A 23756-nucleotide genomic window follows, 5' to 3' on the forward strand; every position below is an offset into this window, starting at 1 on the left:
CAGATGTAAACACATGTTTTGTAATCAAATTAGTCCCAAGAACTACATCATAGGGTAGATTCTGCACTGCTACTATCTTTATTGAATACTGCTGGTTTAATACAGGTAAAATAACATAAACACAGAAATATTTATTTCTGTCACCAAGGATAGAGCAAATACTAGGATTTCCAAGTTTCAGATAGGCTCACTGTTATTTTCTGGGCAGTGGACATGGCAAAAACTAGATTTGCTTGTCATAAGAAAGCACTTATCAGCCTTTCTACAACCATAAAAACAACTAATAAAAGATTTAGTGGTGTGCTGTGTGAAAGATTTAGAATTATGTGAAAGACTACTATGATGTCTGTGACTGAGACAGGGCAGTTAGAATTCTACTGAGAGAATAAGAAACAGGTGAAAAGCAACAATTAACAAAGTTCATTCAATATTCAGTGTTATCAAGAATGAAGAGTTCATCTGTTTTTGAACATTTTAGTTTTTAAACTTTCCACAGTCCATATCTATGGTGCTATGATACAGACAATCAGATAATGGAAATCAGCCATTATTAATTTAGTTTACAGTATGTATATTTTATACTTTTTTTCTCTTCTTTAGGAGAACAAATTAGAAAATTAAACACTATTTCTTATGTGATGATAGCTCTAATGTGAAGAGTATAGTATATGATACAGTAAAGTAATACAGATATAAATTAAACACTATCTCCTATGTGATCAGAGTCCTAGAGTGTCCAGTACAGAAAAGGAATATAGTTGTAAACATTCTTTCATGTGTGATCAGAGCTACAGTGTATCCAGTACAGAAGAGGATTACAGCTGTAAATTAAACACTATCCCAAGTGTGATCAGAGTTCCACAGTGTCCAGTAGTGCAGAGAAATGCAGGGGTAAATTAAACACTCTTTCCTACTGTACATGGTCTGACCACTAGGGTGCTCAGTACAGTAGTGGAATACAGCTGTAAATTAAACACACTCTCTGTATGATCTGAGCTCCAAAGTATCCAGTATGGTAGAGGAATATAAGTGTAAATTATATACTCTCTCCTATGTGATCAGAGTACCAGAGTGTCGAGTACAGTAGTGGAATACAGGTATAAATTAACCACTGTTGTACAGTATCTTTCTTCAATGATCCTCCAAGTAGAAAGACCCTGTTCAACTACTGGGGTAAATGAGTATGGTTTAAAGACATCCAATTTATTCTTTATTTGTATTTTCTTTCTATGTTTATATTTTATTTTGCTTCTTTTCCTCTCACTCTGGCTTTCTACTCCAACTGGCACAGAGTCACACTGGAGCTAATAAAGATAAGCCCATACCCAACCCCAAATCCAGGATACAGGGGCTCGCTGAATGAGGTCTGGACTCTATGCAGGAGGGTAACCGTGTCTCCAGAGACATTATAAAATGACAGATTCCCAGCCACGTGATCCAAATACACTCCTATTCTGGAAGAGGGAGGGACAGTTACTGTAGTGTTCTCTTTACTGTGAAGAAAACAGCAACTGGAACCAGAGCAGAACAAACTCCAGGACTTGTCGTTGTGTCCAAGTCGACAGTCGTCATCACCCTCTCCTTTCCTACTGATTCCTTTATATGTGACACTTATATAAACCCCTATTCCACTCCACTGCACCTCCCAGTAAAAGCACATCCCAGACAGCCCCTCTCTGCAGAGCAATTGTCTCCAGCTGTCAAATCTCTCAGGGGAATCAGGATAATTCTGTTCCTCTTCACTCCAGCACACCTTCCTGTTCCCCTCAGATAGGCAGAGGTCTCTATGGGCTGTGTTGAGGTCCAGTGTGAGATGACAGAAATCTGAATGGAGAGAAGAGGGCAGTTAGAACACAGACAGGCGGAACAGACTTAGTGGTCCTAAAGCCCATTTGAAAATGTTGATTCCTCCTGTCAGTACCAAGGCTGATTATGGATCGTATTTCAGAATTTTTCCCACAGACCAGCAGGAACATCTCTGGCTCACATGTCAGCTAGCCTGTTTCAGAGGTTCCTTTTGCACCCCGGTTCTCTCCCATTGACACATCCTGGTCTTTCTGTCTGTGGATTCATCAGTCTGTTTCTTATACATTGTACTGTATGTCATTGTACCGCACTGAGTGTCTGATGGCAGAATAGATCTGCAAGGCCTGATTCTCATGTGAAAATGCTGACGGTTTGGGGGTCTGTAGTCATGTCCCCTCTCATTACCAGTGTGAGCACTCTGATAACCTTTACACTGCTCCCTTACACTGCTCATGACTCATGGTTTCCCAAGTAATTGTGAAGTTTTTGCTGAACCGGGTCTCAGTTTCATCCTCTGGTCCTGTTGTTTCACTGATCTGGAGATTCTACCTTGTAGTGTGCATGCTACAATCCAGAACGTGCTTATTCCAGGTCCAGAAACCTCACCTTTGGTGACACCCGAGCTTCTCAGGATCCTAAAAGAAGTTGCCATAACCATACTTATAACCCTATCCTGTAACATTATAATAATAACCCAACAACCAGATGTTAATCATACCATAATCCTTGCTGTGACCATGTGGTGTGAGCCATACAGATATATCTACATCAGAGCATGTTCTGTAAACCAACAGGCATTTCTCTATTTATTGAGCAGGGGCTTATGTTTAAAATATAACCCACTCCAGGATTTTTGAGAAGTTCCTGTTGACAATGTTGTCACTAGGGACGTGTGAGAATAACTGGTCGGACCCTATGCGGTGCTGAGAGAGTAGTTTGAATGAGTTTGGAGTCCAAATCCCAGGAGCGAAAGGCAGAATACGAGGTCGAGGTAGGAAGGCTTGGTCTGGTTTCCGGAGTGTCAGGTCGAGAGTATCCAAATCGAAAAGACGCTAGACAGAGACAAAGTCGAGGCCAGAGACAGAACAGGGTCGGGTATCCAGAACTCAGGTCAGAAGGGTACGCGCACTAGAGAAAGTCAAAAGTTGATCTCAACAGTGAGAGGAGTGAGAGGGTATAAATAGGAAAAAGGCGTGAGAAGTGATAATACAGTAGCTTAACTAGTGCGCAGGTGTTGACGGAGAGAGGTGCACGCAGGAATATGGTTCGTGACACCTGTCCCCTCCATGCGTCCGGGATTATTAAGAACTACAGTATGTGACGGTCACTCTCAGCAACCGGCAGAGGCCTGCACTCTTTTCTACATGTGACTGAGATCTCACTGCGGCCCCCTCAATCCATCCCAAGAGAACTAACCTCCTGCAGGATTCCCCTACACCCAAACCCCATGTGCAGACTCACAGAAAACCCTCGCAGCAGCCTCTACACAAACAGTGGAATTAACGGTCTACCTTCCACAGACACCTCGGGGTCTGGATACCCCAAAAACTCAAATCCCTGCTAGGAATTTAAACCACAGCCTTTTAACCCTTTCAGGGAACTGCAAACAACAAACCCCCATGTCAGCCTGACCAATTTTATCGCCTTCCTTCACACCCTAGTTCTCCCCCTATGTCAAATCCTAGAATTTCTGTCTCTGTGTCATCAAGGTGTGTTAATGTGTGTTGCATCTTTCTAGGGCGTTTGTATGTTATTGTACTGCTCTCTGTTGATTTTCAGAATTAAACTGTATTTCATCCTGTTGAATTTGTGTGTTGTGTCAGTGTGTGAGTTTCAGGGGGTGTATCAGAATGTTTATTAGCGTGTCTCTGTTGTGTGGTTGAGCTCCAGGTATCTTTCAGTGGAGAGTTTGGGTGGAAACAGACTCACAGTGTAAAAGCTCTGCTCTGGTCCTGGGCTCTGGGGCCTGCAAACTGTAAACATGAATCACTGGGGAAACACAGAAAGAAATGTCTGATTATTTATTTATTGTAATGTTGATTAGATATTTATCAGCAAGAAATATAATACATATTGTTACAAACAGGGGGTTACAAAATTGTGGATATCAGGAAATGACCAAGCATATTCATCAATAAGTCAATTAAATAATCATAACCCCCAGATTATAAAGAGTAATTTACCAGAGCAGTTGGTATAATTAGAGGCACCTGAGTTCTTTGTTCTCTGACACAGCTTTGGTGAATTCAGGCACACTGGGTAAACAAACATTTATTAATAATGTTTCTATTTAGAAACTAACACACAAGACATTCCTGAGGCCTATGCCATAACCACGCAGAAAAACCCCAGACTGTTCTTATATAATGCCTATGAAGACCAAAATAAGCAAATGCTGCCTTCTAAACTAATCAGAATACAACCCATAGTTAAATCTGTCTCTTCTAAAAGAATGCACTCACTAACCAGGAGAGACTGTTTTTTAACTGAGGGATTCTTTCTATAGGAAATCTGTTTCCTAAAACAACTGAATGGCAAGCTCCCTTAACTGGGTTTAAATACTGAGCTCGAATCTGGTCTTTATGGATGATCTTGACCAGGCACACACTTTATTTACTCCTGTCTCCTACTGCGTGTGTGTTTCTGTCTCCCTTACTCTTACATGCTTGTTTTTATGCCATGTTCCTAGACTGTTGATGACACTCTCAATGATTTAAAAAGAATTTAATTAACTAAGGTAAACCAAAGTAAATGTTAAGATTGCCTTGATCACTGAATCTTGTACTCCTACATCTCGGCGAACATGTCCTTCCTTTGAAGCTCCCGAGAACTGGAAATGTTAGGGGTTACCCCTTATATCTGGACACTTCAATAGTCACAATAGCTGTAACAATATGTCTTTACTATATACTCTAATATATATATACTACTCTAATTTAATTGTACTGCACATACTGTGACAGCACTGTGGTTAGCATGGCTGCCTTACAACTCTAGGGCCCCAGGTTCAAGTCTGGATCTGCGTGTTTGTATGTTCTTCCTGTGTTCACCTGGCTTGCCTCCAGTTCTCTGGTTTCCTCACATAGCCCAAAAACATACTGGTAGGTTAATTGGGTTCTGGGACATTGTCCCTGGTGTGAGTGTGTGCTGTCCTTGGTGTAATGTGCCTTGTGCCTGTTGCTTGGGTAGACTCTAGCTCCCCTATGACCCCCTATGAAGAAGCGGTTAGAAAATGGGTGGATGTTGTACTGTACTGTGACAGTAGCTGTAGGGCTGTAGTGGTATAATGTAGTGGTATTGTCATGGATGTCGGAAAGGACGAACCGTGGAGAGGCAGGAGAGCGAATAGACCCTATGCGTAGCAGTGAGAAGGGGGTTAGCCCCCTCAGCTGTTCAGGAAATGCCGTATAGAAACCTATGCCCACAGGTAGCGGACATGGGGCGACCTGGTGCTAGGCAGGTTTCAGGACATCCGAACGTCAATGCTGAGCGAAGACAAATGAAAGACCCAGAAATATACAGCCCCAGAGAGAGAGAAACACCGGAAGGACAGCAAAGCACTGGAAACAAGAGACAGGACAGAGAAGGAGCCCCCTCTGGCTGCAGAGGTCGTGACAGGTATACATTAGCCTCCATTGTAACAAGACAGTTTTCATGCACTGGGACTGTGGCACCTATTTTAACAGGACAACTCTACTGTACTGTGACTTAATTCTTATTTTAACAGAACTATAAAACCTTACTGTGACTGTAGCCCCTATTGTAGCAGGACTGAGTGTAGCCTCTGTTGTAATGAGATTATATGTATACTATTCTCCTGTTACTTTAGCTCCTGTTTTGTACAGAAAATCTAGTTACAATGAAAACAGAAAATTCATTAGTATTTTAGAATGACTTCAGATTACGTTTCTCCACTAACCTGTCCTGGAGATCTTGTCAAATCCCCCTTTGCAGATGTCCTCCAGTTGCTCTTTCAGTCCTGACAAAGCTTCCTTCACAATCTCAGGAGAGAAGTATGGATTCGCAGTTACGTGTGGTGAGTCTTCAGCTCCAGGAAAGACACAGAGAGACTGGAGATTCTACAGAAAGGACGAGAGAAACACAATGGGCTCCAAAACACATTGCTGCAGTGAGGCCAGGAACAGCTCCATTGGAGAGCTCTGTGTTGGAGACACCCTTCAGTACTGCAGATTGTCACAGAGCAGTGATGTTACCTGGAGGAAATGGATGTGATCTTCTGTGTGTGAAAGCTGGTTCAGTTCATCATTTCTCCTCTTCAACTCAGTGATCTCCTGCTCCAGTTGCACTAAGAGTCCTTCAGCCTGATTCACTGCTCCCCTCTCTTGAGCTCTGATCAGCTGTCGAATGTCAGAACATTTTCTCTCAATGAAGCAGATCAGAGGATGAAGGATCCTGACAGGGTCCTTTATGTTTGTCTTTGCAGAGCTCTGATTGAGGAGACACACAGCAGATTATTACAGAGGAAAACACTCACATTTAAACTGATGGGCTTTTCTTGGGCAAACTGGTGGTGAAGGCCTGCTCTTAAAACTAGAGAAAAAAAGTCAGAGTTATTGTTAAACTATTCTGGGTATAATGTACTAAAAATATATTGCACATATTGTGTTTTCTAAGGATAGTAGTCTGTCCAGTGTCCAGGTATTAGAAATGTCAGTGTTATCCACTCCTTGGTGCTATACCCACTCTGAGTGAATTCACAGCCTGCCTCAGCTCCTTCTTCTTCTTCTTTTTATTCTGGAGTCTCTGCTGAGTTTGTGTCTGTGTCACCCCCAGCTGCTTCTGTGGAGAAATACAGACACTCAGGTTTCTCCCCACACTCCTGGAGTTTCTGTGTTTTAGAGTATCTGAAGGGAAGAATTTTTTTTTTTCATAAGCTGAGGCAAGCTGGCCCAAGGAAGACATGTAATAGTGACACTAGAGGCTGCTGAAATTACCATTTCAAAGACTTACAGAATATTTTAGTCAGTTGCACACTCTTCACAGATTATTCATAGAAGGTAATGACTTTTATTCATGTAAATTCTCACATAAGTTTTAGCAGGGGCTTGTCTCACGGTGATAGTGGTGGTAGGGGTCAGGGTATGAGTAGCCTCGTGCAGAGATAGTGATCCTTGAAATTTTTTTGGTACTACTATTAGTTATTAAATTCTGGTTGTAGCCCATATGGAAAACAGTACCAAAGGCAAACGGAAAATGAGGATATATACTTAAAGTGTAGAATTTAAATTGAGAGATGTTCTTTTAAAATGAATGAGTGAGACCTAGTTTTAGAATACTGTATACTATTTTGGTCACCACATTATTGAAAAGATGTTGTTGCTCTGGACTGACAACAGATGCATTCCCAGGCTAAAAGTAGTATCCTACACTCACAGGCTATAAGAACCGTTTCTTTACCCTGGGTCATTTCGCTAACCATTTGCACTCAGAATTCCTCAAAGGGCTGGATGATTCAGCCAGGCCTCTCAGCAACACAGGGACCTTGCAACGTGCTGAGCCTGAAGGTATGCACTGCATTTCTGAAGGGATTTTAAGTCTTCAAAGACTGAGATTTCAGAGGTAGGCATTCCAGAGGAGGCTGTCTGGCCTAGGTTTTCTCATACTCCTCTGTGTGCAGGAATCTCAGTTGCAAGCCCAGATTTGAAAAACAAAGATCTGGTGATTCTATATTAGATGAGAATAATGTTTGCTGATTGAATAACTAATAATAGCTGATGATTCTAACATTGAGACGAAATAAATTAAAGGACTGAATTTGTCAGCCTTAAAAAGCAAAGACGACAAGATTATCCCATATAAAAATGCATATCTCTCAAAGGGAATTTTAATGTCAACTTATTGTATTTCTTCAGGACAAACAATGAAAACATGAACTGGAGGACAGAATGAGAACCACATGAACGTCCATTTAACATTGACAATAGGAGCCATTATTTCATGCAGAAGTTTTTGAATGCTGGAAGAAGCTACTCACAATTGATTATGACTGGGATATTTAAATAGCCTCCATCCAGTTACAGTCCAATTGTTCTTGTTATATCCACTGTGGTAACTTGTTAGTTTAGAAGAACCCACAATCTTTTCCCTTTGAACACATACTAGTTCCTCATGTTGGATTCCCAAGTGTCTGCTCTGAGCTAGTCAGCAGGGTTAGTCTGCAGATCTCAGCACAGTGAGATACTAGCTGCCTGTGTTTCCAATGGTCCCTCTCAGTCTGGAAGAGTTATGACTGCAAGAGGCTCTGCCACTGGGTCAATAAAACCCATTTCCACCTCTTATATCTCCTGAGAAGGAGAGGATGGGGACTTGGATTAATCTGGAAACTGGGAGCAGAAACTTGGCTCCCTCTTCATCAGCACTGACTGGCTTGCAACACCTGCAACGCTGCTGCAGCCTCACTGATCCACAGGCTATCAAGACACAAAAGTGATCAAACTGCTCAATTTCACATATATGCACTTTAGAAATACAACTTGCTTTGAGCTGAAATATATCCCTCAAGAAAACAACTGTGTAGGAGGCATCTGCATTTGGAGCTGAGTGTCATGGATGTCGGAAAGGACGAACCGTGGAATGGCAGGAGAGCGAAAAGACCCTATGCGTAGCGGCGAGACGGGGGTTAGCCCGGGCTCAGCTGTTCAGGGAATGTCGTATAGAAACCTATGCCCTCAAGTAGTGGACGTGGGGTGACCTGGTGCTAGGCGGGTCTCGGGACATCCGAACGTCAATGCTGAGCGAAGGCAAATGAAAGACCCGGACATATATAGCCCCAGAGAGAGAGAGACACCAGAAGGACAGCAAAGCACAGGAAACAAGAGACAGGACAGAGTAGGAGCGCCCTCTGGCTGCAGAGGACATGACACTGAGGGAGTTAAAAGATCTGCAAATGTCGTGACAAACAGAAACAGCTGCAGTGGCACAGGGTTCAAGGCAGGACTGTGAGCACACACGCCCCAGACAGGGAAAAAAGGAAAATTTAGAAAAGCCACTCAAACCTTTCAGAGATGGGAGGAAATATAGGTATCTAGAAAACCTCATCAATTAAACACTTTCCCCAAAGCCTGCGGCCTGGAGCCAGGTTACAACCAAGGACTCTGCAGTCTGCCACCATTGTTGAAATCTATTACTCTTGATCACTCTGTTGGTGAAGTGTACGGACATGTCAGTGTGTGATGAAATGAGTCCATGAATCAGTTGACTCAGCTCAGAGTTGGATTTTCACCATTACTAATGAATTAACATGAGTGAGGGGTGGGTACAAACCTTTCAATCCAGTCATGACAATGGCTATGAAAGGAGTTTTCTTTTAAGATATAAACATCCATTTCACTGCTCAATCTATACCTGTACTATGCTACTGAGCCCAGATAAGAATGTATGAACTGTCTGTAGCTATATGAATACATAGAGACAAAAAAACTGAGTTATAAGCCTGTTTTGAAAGTTCTCCTTCCAGCCTAGTAGGAATCATTCTGATAATAAACAAATTCAACATTCAATATTCAGATATTCAGCCTTTTGGAAGCTTGAGAAAATCAGTCTCACTTCCGGCTGATGCTAATGTATGCATTTTTCAAAGGAAATGAAATATAAATGTGTAAGGCAAAACCATCAATAAATTCACAGAACCTTGAGTACACTCTTACTATCCCCTGTATTAGACAGATTATATTAGATGTCACCTGATTTACAAACTCAAAGTCCTCACCTGTTTCTCAGTCCTCTCTTCTGCAGCTGAGACTGTATCATGGCCTCTGTGTTCATACATTTTGCACAAATAACAAATACATTTCTGATCAGTACGGCAATAAATCTCCAAGGGTTTCTCATGACTGGAACAGATCCTCTCCTGCAAAGGTCCTATAGTAGCGACCAGCTTGTGTCTGTTTCCTGGGTTGAGCTCATTGTGAAGATCGAGGTGAGTGTGACAGTAAGAGGCCAGACACACCAGACAGGATTTCACAGCTCTCATCTGTCTCTCAGTGCAGACATCACACGGCACATCTCCAGGACCAGCAGGGTTATCAGCTGGATAAGGACGCTTATCCCCCCTCCTCTTCAGTTTCTCCACCACTGCACCCAGAGTGGTGTTTCTTCTTAGATCAGGTCTTGGGGTGAAGGTCTGTCTGCACTGGGGGCACTTGTAGACACGAGTATCTTCATTCCTATCCCAGTAGGTCTTAATACAGTCCATACAGTAATTGTGTCCACAATGAAGCGTCACTGGATCCTTTAGCAAATCCAGACACACTGAACAGATGAACTCGTCCTCTGAAACTGAAATCTTGCCTTCTGCCATTTTTCCTGGTTAGTAAAAACTGCAGAATGAGGAGTTGTAGAGACAGGGGTACTGTGAGGCTATTCCTAGTAAAATGAAACTTATCTCTGAGTGAGACTTCCTGGTTTTCCACAGAGCTGTACAGAGGTGCAGGGGGTGTGGTTTTCGGAGAAATGTTCCGGAGAAGTGTGGTTTTCGATACTGACAGAGAGCAGAGAGAATTTTTAATTCATGAAGTGTGTTTGATATCAGTGGTGACTCCTGTACAGGGATCATTTGACCCCAATGGGGTAGGCCAGCAGTAATGATATTAGTTTTACTCATTTAAACTTGTTTTGCTGCCACTAGAGTCACACTCTCACTTGGGTTTCATTTAGCCTAGGCTTGGTATTTAAACCCTGGGAGGAGCCTGCTCCAGTCAAACTTTCGTGTGGGGCCACTTTTAACTGGGACACTTATAACAGGGATTATAACCCATAATCGAACACCTGCAAAGCATAGGCCAAACACCAGAGAACCAATAAACCATTAATGGTCATTTGAACTATAAACCATACCTCTTTTAATTGTCATCTGTACTCATGATATAGTCATTAGCCCAAACTGTATAACCCAACATACATAACAACAACTGTATATCCGTATACCCAATAGCCTGTTATGTCAGTAACTGCGTGTATTCTCTCCATTATGCTTGAGGAAACTCTCAGCAACCTGCTGAGGCCTGGGCTCCTGTGACTAATCCAGGGATTGCTCCATGCTACCATCTCTATGCATCCTGAGGACTTTCCCAGTGAGGAATCCCTCAAATCACTGCTCACAGGCTTTTAGTTCATAGGATCCTGAACAGCCACCTCATTGCATTTGGTACACGTATGAACAAGAGGTTTCTCCCTCCCTCAGTTACCACAGTGTTTAGTCATCCTGGCAGCTCATTCCTCAGAGCAATCTGGGGAATATTGTCCAGACAATAATCTCCATTTTGTCTGGAGCCACTGCCCTCTCTTCCCAATGATGGATGACCTGTTACATTAGCCATCTGTCACTGACGTTATCACTATGTCATTTTGAGAACTCTTGATTGGCTAAATCCTTACTTGAAATGCATTACATGGAGGAACGTTAAAGACAAAAATATTCTTAATTCATATGAACCAATATTATAGCACATACACAGAGACCACTCAGCTATTTGGCTCCTTAAATGTATCTTGTGCACCTCTGTTGTTTTGCCTTGTCTTGTTATATTATCACACCCAACTGAATTTGTCTAAGTCTGTACAGCGCAAAGCCACATTTTTGGGGTTGTTGTTTTCAAACTTTAAATACACAGTCTCTTACTCTAAATAGGATAGGGTCTGTACCTGTCCTTGATCTGACTTGGCTCTTGTAGCGGCAATGCTTGTTAATAAGACAGAATTAAGTGTTGCTGTGCTTTCCCAAATGAGGCCCCATCTCTCTCTTCATCTCTGTGGTGCAGCCACAGAGAAGCTATTCATGCAGGCTGATTTAAAGATGTTTTCTTTTGATAAGGGACAGCTCCCAAATGGGGATGCACTTAGCTAAGCCTGGCTATCATGATCAATGGTCATCCATTGGCGCCTATCTGTCTAGGGAGTGCCAGATGGACATCTTGTCACGACTATAGTCCCCCCTCCTTAAGGGTGCTCCAGCCCTTTCACTAAGACTTTATTCTCTGCACCTGTTCCCTATTCCCAGCCCACCTTAAAAGCCAGGCGCTGACGCTCATCCGGGCTCTGCATCTGATTTCCATATCGTGCGAGTCCGGGACCAGGAGGCGCCTGGTCCCGTTAAGGTTTTAACCTCGGTTCCCGTTCCTGTTCCCCGTCCGCCGGTTCCGACCCGGTCTTCGTGGTTTTTAATTCCTTCCTCTGATGGATCTCCTGGTTTTGGACTTACCTTCATGTTTTGGATACTCTATGGATTACTCTTTGGGATTGTTCGCCTCGGCCACGCCACGCCTTCCCCGTGCACCAGCGCACCTTGGACACGCCCCCTTGTCTTCAGCCCCGTTTTCCTGCATGACTTTTCCCTAGTGTTCCCCCACTCCGTCGGACTGTGTCGTCCGCATAGGGTCCGGAAAGAACTGTGCGTTACACATCTGGACTGCATTCCTAAGTGTCAGGAGTAAGTGACTCATATCTCACCTTGATCAACCAATCAGGGACTGGTAGGGCAGAGTAACCCACGTGAGACTCTGATGCCCATAAAACTTTCAGCCAATGAACGAGCTGAAGTTCCTCCAGGTAAAAACAGGCAACACAGAGAGCCTGTAGGACTATTCCAGAAGGAGACAAATTCTAAAGCGAATTCCAAAAGGAGAATTCCAGGGGTGCGAGACAATTCTGAGTATCTAATGTAGAAGTTGTAACCAAGTTCAATTACGAAACGGTCTAAATGAATGATATACCGAACGTATGTCCTCTTGATATGTGTAACTCTTTGTAACCGAATGAATATATATCTTTTGTATTCTGATAACCCTCACGATAAGATCTGTTAGGTTTACATGCATATTCTATGTATTAATAAATGTATCCTCGTGTATTAGTACCTGTGTGTGTGGGTTGTTTGAGTTATGTCGCGTGGTTGGATTCTAAGGCCATTAAAAGAATCAATTTCGTGATTTACTGCTACAATTAATAATTGTCCCAGTAAATGCCCAAACCCCTACAGAACTGGTGCCTCGTGAGAGCACACTACACTGTCTTCCACCAGGTCAGTGTCTGCACCCTCAAAGTGCAACACTGGGCTCTGTGACGTCTCTGGAAGTGGAAGAAGACTAAAAGCATCAGCATTCCCCTCCTCCCCCCTGCCTTGTACACTGTGGAATATTCTTATACTTGCAGTGTCTCTGTCCATCTTTGGACTCTGGGTGACATTACTTGTGGCACAGCTTTCACCTTGTTAAAAAGTGATAGGAGAGGTTTGTGATCTGTGTAGACAACAAACTTCCATCCATACAGATATTTTTTAAAACCACGTACTGTATGCCGAACACCACTGCTAGACCCCTTTTGTCTAGTGAAAATAATTCTTTTCAGAGAATGTCAAAATATGGGGCATACATCCAGTCTGCTTCATCCGGCAACTTATGTGACAGTACAGCACCCACTCCATGTGGAGATGCATCACAAGAAAGTACACCTTTGCCACAAAAATGGTTTAGCACTTCACAGTACTCTTCGTCTTTAAGTAAATTCAGTTTAAAACCTTAATAAATCTGTTACAGACTGTGAATCATGTAAGCAGGTTGTTTATGCAGAGGTGATGCCCAGGTTGTGATGCTGTGCCAGCCAGCTGTCCAAAGAGCTCAGGCTCAGTCACCACAGCCTGGACATAGAAACTGGACACAAGCAGACCTGGCTGTCCAGACAGGACAGATTCAGTGTCCACAAAGACCACAAACTGGGTGACACAGACAGACCTTACTTGCCCAGAGAGAATAAAAATGCGTTTCCTATTGCATTGTGAGAAATACTCTGGGATTAGACAAACATTCTCCCTAAAATAATAAATCTAATCCCACAGTTTCCACACCTGCTAGAATGAGAACAGCTACCTACAGGCTAACGAGGGAGGAACTCGGCCGAGGTGCAGCCTAATACAGAATATGATCTCCTGTCACGACCTGAGGAACACTGAGTGAGCCTGTCTCACAATAAAGTTTTATGTTTATATGTTTATGTAAATGTCCAATAGTAAGTCTGTGAAGCAATTGTCTGTAAATGTAATGTGTATTACATCTGCTTTGGCAGCACTGTAATTCATCGATCATTCCAATAAAGACTGAATTTGAAGGTGATTTTTCAAAAACCTTTTATTTGAACAACAAAAAAGATACAATATAAACAAGAGAACATGTAACATATCAATTACATCGTCAGGAGTACATATTACAATACAAATACACTTCATGAAAAAAGTTTAAAAACAGAGTAAATAAAGATAAGGGCTGCACAGTTTTCTTGTTTTTACATTTTGAAATAGTCTGCAAATACGCCTTTACATCTATTTTGACTACATCAAACACAGGACTCTTCCCAGACCATTTCACTTTATGTATATAGTAACGTGCAAGTATAATATTTAACTCAATTATGAAATATATTTCCATATTATTTTCAATGGGATTAAAGTTTAACATTACTTCTATTTCTTTAAAAGTAATATCAACATTAGCCTGTTTTTTGTGCAAATCAGTCCAGAAAGCTTTTGCAATAGGACATAACCAAAATATATGTTGTATGGTTTCAGGGTTACTTTCACAAAAGACACAGTTATCATCTATAGTAATTTTTAATCTCTGCACAACATAACATCACTTTATTAGCCCTATACAATTTCTTGCATTAGGAAATCACCTTTTCACATACGCCAGCTTGCTCTCAGGGGCCCAATGGAGTAGGATTCCTCTGCCAGCCGCGGGATTTGAACCGGCAACCGTCCAGCCACAGGTGCACACGATCCTTAGCCACAGAACCACTGCTCCACCCCAAAATGAATTACGATGCATTGGCCGGGAATCGAACCCGGGCCTCCCGCGTGGCAGGCGAGAATTCTACCACTGAACCACCAATGCACTGCAACAATTGGGTCTTTACTAGATAAGCTTTGTTGAACTTTATTATATGATACCTCTTTAACTTTATTAGTTGTACGATATTAACTTGATCTCATCTTTTTTTCCCAATCAATCAGTTTCCCCAATGAGGTATTCCAAAATACTTCAACAGACAGGATATTGTCAACTTGCAATAGAAATCCTACAAATTTGTTATTACATCCATAACTCAAAGTATCCGTTCCATGTGGGCTAATACAAGCTGTACATTCTTCCATAGTTTCTGATGAACTGCTATTGCAATTCCTTGATTTGAAAGTGATTTCAGTTTGGAAACTGAACGCTACAACTGAAAAAAAAAAAGTTGGCAGGGCGTGTGCGTGAAATGAGCATGCGCGTTTCTCCAGGAGCGCTACAATGTGCGCAGGCGCAGTATCACTCCTCCTGCTCAGATTCCCGGGTTGGTTGATTTACATAGGGTGAAAAAAGCATTTTTTTTACGTTGTGAATTAGGAAACTGGTTTACTTTCTTTAGAATTTTATAATCTAACAGGATTATTTGTGTTGTGTTAATGTACTTTATGTGTGCGTTTTAAACATTTCTGACCTCCGCGGTCGTTGCCGCAGGCGCGGGCAGTGTAGGTTGCCATCTGAGGCGCCACAAGGTAAACATTTCGAAATCTTTGATCATTTTACCGCACTTCTCGGGGTCTCATGATGACTTTTCTGTAAAAGAAAATGTTGTTCCGGATCTCTTGGTTTCTCAGCATTGTCTCCTAAAGGTTATTAATATATAAAAATGTAGTTTCCGGTGTTTGTTCCCTGAATCACTTACTTGTTAGTCCACCTATAGACAGAAAATAAAGGTCTGTGTATGAAAGGGCATATGATAATAAAATATTTACGCGTAGGGATATTAATTTCACTTATAAAACCATCGGTCGTATCAGAGGACAACGGAATAAAAAATAGGGGTTAAAATTGTTTCGGAAGTATTTTGTATTTTTTAGATTTTTATGTAAGATCTGAAGCTTATTGCTTTCTAGGTTATATTGGGATAAACGTACCTTATTTTTACCATTTTTCTTCAGATATACAGTCAGCGTTATTAGAGTTTATGAGACCGTATAACCGTATATAGTGTCTTTTTGTATATGGTCTCCGTACTTGTGCTCTGCTGAAGAAAGTTTTCAGAAACTTTTTCCTGTTTCCTTACGGTGTTCTTCAGAGAGCAAACGGGTAACACGGTTTTTAAATAGATTCCTGGTTTTACGGAGTTGTATCCGTCATTTGGTCAGGGACTTGGGATTGGGAGCTAAAATCCCAATAAAAGTTAAAGAATGATACAGCAGAGGAGATATCGCAATCTGTAGAAGAAAATAAGGATTTCTGTTACACCCTTTAAAGACAAGGATAGCTTTAAGTGACACTCAGAGAAGGAGGAGTTCTAAATTCCCCTTGCAGCAGTCTCCTGACCTCACTCTTTTCCCCTTCCTCCAGTGGGATTCGGGAGAGGGGGGGGGAGTGGGACAGGTAGAGATGCCCGAGGTGCCGAAGGAAGAGGAGCAGCTGTCCCACGCGGACTGTATCTGCTCCGTTTGCCTGGAGATCTTCCTGGAGCCGGTCACCCTGCCCTGCGGCCACACCTTCTGCAAGACGTGTTTCGAGCAGACGGTTTACAAGGCCAGCATGTGCTGCCCGCTGTGCCGCAAGAGGGTGTCCACATGGTGCCGTCTGCACAGCCGCAACAAGACGCTGGTGAACACGGAGCTGTGGACGAAAGTGCAGGCCGCCTTCCCCCTGCAGTGCCAGCGCAAGCTCAGCGGGCAGGACGCCGATGACAGCTGCAGTGAGTCTCGCCCCTTTGCCACTCTTGCCCAGGCACCTGGGGACCTGGGGTGTTCTGGAGGAAAGAAGGGGGTTTAATAATAATAATAATTGCTTACACTTATATAGCGCTTTTCTGGACACTCCACTCAAAGCGCTTTACAGGTAATGGGGACTCCCCTCCACCACCACCAATGTGCAGCCACACCTGGATGATGCGACAGCAGCCATAGTGCACCAGAAAGCTCACCACACATCAGCTATCAGTGGGGAGGAGAGCGGAGTAATGAAGCCAATTCATAGATGGGGATTATTAGGAGTTGATGATTGGTAAGGGCCAATGGGAAATTTAGCCAGGACGCCGGGGTTACACCCCTACTCTTTTCGAGAAACACCCTGGGATTTTTAATGACCACGGAGTCAGGACCTCAGTTTTACGTCTCATCCGAAGGAGGGTTTATCACTGTCTTGAGACCATGTTCATAGCGACTAATTAAACCAGTGATCGGTTCAGAACTGTAGATCAGGACACACCAGCCTGCTCTCTAAATTAAAAAATTAAAATCTAAATTTCCAGCGATAACTGATGTCTAACTGATCTTGCATGCTGAGACTTCTGGTTTACATTTAAGTGCACGCAGCACTTGGTTTCCAAAACACCCAACTTCAAGCATATTGTTTCCAACTTGCGCAGTGTACAGGACTTTAAGATTGCTCTATTCATCTTCCTTTTTTATTTACACATATTTCTAACTCTAATGCCATTTAAAGGTAATGTTAACATTAAGGTCGGATTTATGATGAATAAAGGTGGGAATGACACGTCCGTCACTCCAGCAATGAGCATTTATTTTCATTATTTATTTTTCTACTGCAAAAGGCCAGTAGGTTACATTTCAGGCAACATTATCTGAATTACTTCAGTAATTGGTACAGGGTTGATGCCAATTAAAATTACCGTTGAACTGTGTAAGACCTTAAATGTATACCCTGAAAAGAAGATTGAAGTTCACGATCCAGACCTCAGCTGTAACGAAAACCAGATCTGTGGTACAGGATCAGTGCTGGGTACCACCACTGTGTATAAACAGGGTTCCGAATGCAATGAAAATACCCTGTGTCCTTTTGGTGCTACACTTCATATCGGATCACCATGTAATAGTGAAATCTTTCATTTTGGTATGGTAAGGTACTGTTTTTTATGCCTTTGACAGCTCTGGTTCCCCTACGAACAATCAGCAAACCAGGTGAACTGCGGGAGGAATATGAGGCCCAGTTAAGTAAGGTAAATGCTCATCATTTACTGTTCTCAACAGAGCCCTAGAAAACAATATAAAGATCTAAGCTTGCACACTAGATCTGCCAGTTAGATTTGAAAAGAAATGCAGTTGACACAAAACTGTTGAGTTGGTCATAGCAGACAGCGAAACATCAGAGGTGTGACGTTTTTGCTGAGATGGGACTTGATTGTATTGTGAATTACAAATTGACAAGTGGCCCATTTCCAACAGTTAATCCTTTGAGGAACCTCCTGAAATGTATTTTTATGCAGAAAACGTCTAGCAGATTAGTGCTGTAAATGAACCCATGCTCAGCATTATTACATCCAAACTGAAAAGGGATTCGGTCAGGTTTTATGCATTCTTTGTACCAGTTGCCCTCTTTGATAATAAACTTGATTGATTGTTCCACACGGACACTGTGTCACTAAGTGGATCTGTCTGTACTTCTGCCCCTGCCCGTGTCCTCTCCGGCTCCCTTGCCTCCTCACCTGCCCGCGCAGCTTGCGGAGGAGAAGAGGGCCCTGGAAGAGGCCGAGAGGCAGGCAAGCGAGGAGTACATCCGCAGGCTGCTGGCCGAGGAGGAGGAGCGGCAGGCAGAGGAGAGGAGGAGGGAGGAAGAGCAGCAGCTGGAGCACGACGAGATGCTGGCGCGCCTGCTGAGCCAGGAGCTGGTGAGACCCAGGGAGCAGGGTGGGGACACAGTGAAAGTTTCCGGTTATCACCTGTAGAATATCGATCAATCACTAATTTATTCTTCACGAGCACGGAAATTGCTTATAAAATAATATGGGGCCAGGTATTTGTAGTTTTTTCACGTATGGAAAATCTTTAGCATACTTTTTTTTGGGTCTACAGTATGTAACGGGGAACTTGGAACTTTATATTAATAAAAGTTGTTTACAATGCTTCAAAAACGCCTGAATGAAAGTCACTAGTTTTGCTCTAACCTTGCTGCAACTATAACTGCATAAGATAAGTGTAAAACTCCATGCAAAATGTACAGTAAAAATATGTGATTAATTTAGCAAAAGCTGAGATGTTTGAAGCAATGGTTTTTGATAGAACGTTTGCTGAAATGTTACTATTAAATGTTGAATATTTACTGAATAGTGTACCCTGCTATGCTTTTTGTTGTAGTTCTTTTGGAATGGAAATTGTTAAATTGAGACCTATTATATTGAGGTCCAAGAACACAAAGTGATTCTTTACTCAGAGTGTTGTAGAACGGTGTGCCCAGGCTTGTTGCTAAAGTTGATTCCAACAGATCTTCAAGGAAAGATCTGAATAAGATCCTCAGATCCATTACCTACAGTAAAAGTGAGCAAGAATACCTTCCTCTCCTTTGGAACCTTTCTTAAGTCGCTGATTTGTTTTTTAAAGCTAGAACGTTTGTGTTTGCTTCGTCAGAACTCCAACCAGGTGTTCCAGCCCCAGGGAAACCGCGCGCAGGTTGCATCACAAATGGTAAAAAAGAAGAGGAAAAGTGGTGGAGACATCGAGAAGTAAGAGTCATTTATCATCGTCCGGAGTTTCTGTTACGGACCTGAAGTGAGCGTAAGAGAAAAAGCACTTTAGTTTTCAGAACATAACTTTTTCATAAAACGGGAAGTACTGTAGTCTTCAAGTCATACCTCTGTCATATAAGAGGATAATTTCACTCCGGAAAAGATGATAACAAAATCGAATAAAAAAGAATGCGCAGTAAACTGACAAATATGCGTTTTCACTTTTTTTGTTGTTGTTGTTGTTGTGAAAAACTTTTGTTTTCAGGTACCTGTCTCCTATATCACACCGATCTTCAGCCTGTCATGTGCATCCTGAAACAGGCCAGAGCGCAGGCTTGTCTGCCAATAAGGTATGGGAATCACAGTGCAGTTTACAAGACTCGCACTGCTGAGCATTTTATAGTTTAGAACACTGGGAACACATCTATATTGTGGAGAAGGTCCGATTTGTACTTGATCATACAATAATTAACTATTTATTTAAATACATAGGAATCTGTGTATTATTTAACTCCAGTAACCTGTTGAATGTTTTTTTTTTAATTTCCCATTTCTTTGTGGGAAAGTGGGAGTGAAGGGGCAAAAGAAACTTATTTAGAGTAAGAGAGCACACATGTGCTTGTTCAGTGGTCTTCACTGTATGAACACTGGAGCTAGGCTCTGAGTGATACTCGCTCAATCAATTCAGCTACTTGATTGGAAATAGAAAATTGATGTTTAGTATCAGCAGATTGATAGCGTTTCTGTTGTTCAAAGTTGATCAAGATAGGTCCATGACCTACTCTGACCTACACCCAGTATGTGCCTTCTCATATTTCCAAGTGTACTTTCTCATTATGAAGGAAGAACCAACTGCACTGTATCGGAAACCATCCCTGCAAAGCTTATTTTCCAGGTTATAAGTGAACTGGTCTCCTTTTTCGTACTGCAGTGGTATAAGGGACTGCATATCACATATGTTTTGTGTGGGAATGTAGAATTCTTTACTCAATTTTTTTTAGTTGAAAAATATTAAAAGTATTGGTAATTTTATAATGCAATTTCATGAACGTGTTTCATCATGGCACGACAACATAAATTAACATATCTGTATTTTTCCCCCTAAGGAAAACATCAGTTTCAGTGGACCAGTTTTTAATGAACAAGGAATTCCAAAATTGAGCCCTCAATCCAAATCCCGGTTCTCTGAGAGAACGTGTGGGGAACTGGTTGAAGAACCTTCTATGCCAGAACTGACTTTTTGTGGCAGGATGGACTGCTGCAGGGAGCTTTCAGAGACACCGATAAAGTCCGAAGACATGCAGTGCAGAGACACAGAATGTGGCCCTGAGCAGAGCACATATGTCTTTAATAGTAGTGGGTGCAGCACGAATTTGAGGAGCTCCTGCGAGAGCATGGGGACTGCAGAGAGAGATGGTGAATTGAGTGACGACTCCTGTCGGGGTCCCCACACCAAGACAGATGTCCGGAAGAGGAAAAGCAAGGAGTGCAGGCAAGAAATAGACAGTGAGTTGGCAAGTAAAAGGTTGAAAGCAGTGGCCATTGACTTCGAGTCTGGGGGGATGTCTGATTTCCCAGTCGATGTTTCGGGCATTCAGGAGCAGATGAAATTGGAGGAGCAGATGCTGAAGAAGCAGCAGCAGGAGGAGGAGGACCGGCTTCTTGCCCTAAAGCTGCAGAAACAGCTCGACCAAGAGAGTAAAGCTGTGAACAGAAAGAAGGGATCTCCAGATGAGTACCCCTTCCGTGAGAAGTTGCGGCAGGCCCACAGTAGCGGCTCAGGTGACTCAGCCACTGGGAGCAGTCAGGGGTTGAGCTCAGGAACTCGGAGGTCACGGTCTTGTCCCTCTGCACAACAGAAAGAAGCAGACACTGTAACGGAGAAGTCAAGGCATTCTGATTGTGATTCCTTGAGAGATGCAGCAGGCCTTAAGACGAATTCGGCTATGACTGCTACTCCGACGACTAGCTCAAAGAATAACAGGAGGCAGATGACCCTCTTGAACATGTTCCAGAGCCAATCAAGATAATGTCTCTTCAGGAGAGATATCAAAGAAAAGTTCTCCTTCTCTAGAATGTCATTCCTCTTGTCCCTTTGTTGTTTCAGTTTTATCAGTTTCCAAAATAAGGTGTTCGTCTTTCTTTCTGTTGGTATTTGAAGCATGTAAAACAGGATCAAGACACTGTTTGTTGTTTAAAATGAAACTTCATGAGAAATCAAACTATAAAATGAATTGTAAAACGTACTTCTCTGTTTTTTTGCCGTCTTGAATAATTTTGTTAATAAAAGACTACATTTCAGGAAGGTGAAAGGAAATATTAATTGCTTATTGAGATATTTAAATATCTTAATATTCATTTCTAAGATTAATATGATACTGTAGAGCAGATACTAAATTAAGGGAAGGAACTTTTCTTTGGGGAAAGAAGGTTTAGAAAATCACTCTCTGTATCCTTTTCAATATTACAGGTTTTCCAATGACAAGTTCCTGAATTGCAAGTAGTTACATTTATGGGGAAATTGTTGGGCTGCATTCAGGTTATCAATTTAAAAAAGACAGTGACTTCTGACAGCGGGTCAATATTGTTAAGTATTTGCTTAAATGGTTTGAAAGCTGAACTAGTTTTGTTTTCCAGCATTTAAGTAAACTTTAACCCTTTGTTATGCAGTCACTACTGTTATAATATGCCCCATTGAAATTATCTTGCAATTAAAAAACTGTATAGTGCCATGTATTTTATTTTTTACTGTGTACATCCTTTGTACGCTGTTGATCAGTTTTACTCCGTGTTAACCAGTTATTGCTGAAAAATAGAACTATGAAAAATATATTCTTTTTTCCATTTCCCAAAGATGTTTAGCAATAAAGGATGTAGTTTGAGAAACTTTAATTGTGTTTCTTATATTTTATATTTCACATGGATATGAAGATAGACTTGGGTTTTAGATGGGGAAAAAGATATATTGCATAACATTAGAGAAGAATTGCCTCCAGGCAATAAGACTGCTAAATAGCCAACCTGCAGCTCCTTAAGCAAATCACTGTATTCTGCATACTGCACTACTTGCACATAATATATTGCATACACCCTGGATACATCGCAGCTCTATATTGTGTTTTGTCTGAGTTTATTTAATTTCTATTACATTATTATCTATTATTATGTAACCTTATTTTGTTAACTTAATTTTTTGATGTTTATCATTGCCAGCAACTACTGCTGCATCCTATTTTGTTGTGCATTTGATACACTTTGATTGAAGAAGTAGGCTTAAGACAGACATAGTAATGCCAAGTAATATGTTGTTGAATTTTGAGCATTTTTCTAAAACATTAGCTGCAGTGCACTCCAAAGTTACAGTTTCAGAATACTGTAATTGCTAACTTGTTTTTTTTGTTGTTTAAACATTTTTTTAAAAAGAGAAAGGAGTAAACAGATAAGAAAAGAGACATACTGTATTGTAAGACTACAAAAGAGAAGAGGACATTTTGATCAATTTTATTCCAGAACATATAATACAGCACCACACAGGCAAAATAAAAATGAGAAGGCTCAGCAAATGCACTTATTAAAATAATGAATTAAACTAAATGTAACATTTTTAGTAAAAACTAAGCTATTGAGTTCCAAAGGTTTGGTGCTTTATGTGAGAAAGGCTCTGGTCCACTGTGTGTAGCCTGGTCTTCAGCACAGAGAGAAGGCACTGGTCCACAGTGTGGAGCCTGGTCTTCAGCACAGAGAGAAGGCTCTGGTCTGCAGTGTGGAGCCTGGTCTTCAGCACAGAGAGAAGGCTCTGGTCCACAGTGCGGAGCCTGGTCTTCAGCACAGAGAGAAGGCTCTGGTCCACTGTGTGGAGCCTGGTCTTTAGCACAGAGAGAAGGCTCTGGTCTGCAGTGTGGAGCCTGGTCTTTAGCACAGAGAGAAGGCTCTGGTCTGCAGTGTGGAGCCTGGTCTTCAGCACAGAGAGAAGGCTCTGGTCTGCAGTGTGGAGCCTGGTCTTCAGCACAGAGAGAAGGCTCTGGTCCACAGTGCGGAGCCTGGTCTTCAGCATAGAGAGAAGGCTCTGGTCCACAGTGCGGAGCCTGGTCTTCAGCACAGAGAGAAGGCTCTGGTCCACTGTGTGGAGCCTGGTCTTTAGCACAGAGAGAAGGCTCTGGTCTGCAGTGTGGAGCCTGGTCTTTAGCACAGAGAGAAGGCTCTGGTCCACTGTGTGGAGCCTGGTCTTTAGCACAGAGAGAAGGCTCTGGTCTGCAGTGTGGAGCCTGGTCTTTAGCACAGAGAGAAGGCTCTGGTCTGCAGTGTGGAGCCTGGTATTCAGCACAGAGAGAAGGCTCTGGTCCACCGTGTGGAGCCTGGTCTTTAGCACAGAGAGAAGGCTCTGGTCTGCAGTGTGGAGCCTGGTCTTTAGCACAGAGAGAAGGCTCTGGTCTGCAGTGTGGAGCCTGGTC

At 42.3% G+C, this 23756-nt stretch overlaps 2 protein-coding genes and 1 non-coding gene across 4 annotated transcripts; 1 reads left to right on the forward strand and 2 right to left on the reverse strand.

The window, feature by feature from the left end:
- Window positions 1-1243: 1243 nt before the first annotated feature.
- On the reverse strand, window positions 1244-10156 carry LOC148836534 (E3 ubiquitin-protein ligase TRIM16-like). Its single transcript, XM_088914435.1, has 6 exons — window positions 9536-10156; window positions 6511-6606; window positions 6021-6254; window positions 5726-5885; window positions 3736-3795; window positions 1244-1824 (listed from the first exon to the last, which is right to left on the reverse strand). Exons 1-6 carry the CDS (start codon window positions 10124-10126, stop codon window positions 1274-1276), a joined length of 1692 nt encoding a protein of 563 aa, XP_088770561.1. The 5' UTR covers window positions 10127-10156; the 3' UTR covers window positions 1244-1273.
- Window positions 10157-14637: 4481 nt separating this feature from the next.
- trnag-gcc (transfer RNA glycine (anticodon GCC)) lies at window positions 14638-14708 on the reverse strand. Its single transcript has one exon. It is a non-coding gene; the product is annotated as a tRNA-Gly (tRNA).
- A 399-nt stretch (window positions 14709-15107) lies between these two features.
- Window positions 15108-22199, forward strand: rnf168 (ring finger protein 168). Of its 2 annotated transcripts, none has more exons than XM_088914437.1 (7): window positions 15108-15150; window positions 16191-16539; window positions 17732-17802; window positions 18301-18471; window positions 19208-19302; window positions 19571-19655; window positions 20412-22199. In XM_088914437.1, exons 2-7 carry the CDS (start codon window positions 16230-16232, stop codon window positions 21333-21335), a joined length of 1656 nt encoding a protein of 551 aa, XP_088770563.1. In that variant the 5' UTR covers window positions 15108-15150; window positions 16191-16229; the 3' UTR covers window positions 21336-22199. The 2 variants fall into 2 exon arrangements, with proteins under 2 accessions (XP_088770563.1, XP_088770562.1); XM_088914436.1 differs by having other exon boundaries at window positions 15122-15355.
- Window positions 22200-23756: the final 1557 nt, after the last annotated feature.

This window comes from Atractosteus spatula, chromosome 4, assembly GCF_055471065.1.
Source record: "Atractosteus spatula isolate fAtrSpa1 chromosome 4, fAtrSpa1.hap1, whole genome shotgun sequence".
In the NCBI taxonomy this organism is placed as follows: Eukaryota; Metazoa; Chordata; class Actinopteri; order Semionotiformes; family Lepisosteidae; genus Atractosteus; species Atractosteus spatula.

What these genes read in the sequence shown, in the direction of transcription:
- LOC148836534 (XM_088914435.1), bottom strand. Translation starts at nt 10,126, where the DNA reads ATGGCAGAAGGCAAGATTTCAGTTTCAGAGGACGAGTTCATCTGTTCA. An exon ending in AAGAGAGGACTGAGAAACAG is followed by an intron (nt 6,607 to 9,535) that starts GTGAGGACTTTG and finishes ATTTCTCCACAG; the next exon opens with AAGCAGCTGGGGGTGACACA. An exon ending in AGGCTGTGAATTCACTCAGA is followed by an intron (nt 6,255 to 6,510) that starts GTGGGTATAGCA and finishes CTCCTCAATCAG; the next exon opens with AGCTCTGCAAAGACAAACAT.
- rnf168 (XM_088914437.1), top strand. Translation starts at nt 16,230, where the DNA reads ATGCCCGAGGTGCCGAAGGAAGAGGAGCAGCTGTCCCACGCGGACTGT. An exon ending in ATGAGGCCCAGTTAAGTAAG is followed by an intron (nt 17,803 to 18,300) that starts GTAAATGCTCAT and finishes CTGCCCGCGCAG; the next exon opens with CTTGCGGAGGAGAAGAGGGC. An exon ending in GCCTGCTGAGCCAGGAGCTG is followed by an intron (nt 18,472 to 19,207) that starts GTGAGACCCAGG and finishes TTGCTTCGTCAG; the next exon opens with AACTCCAACCAGGTGTTCCA.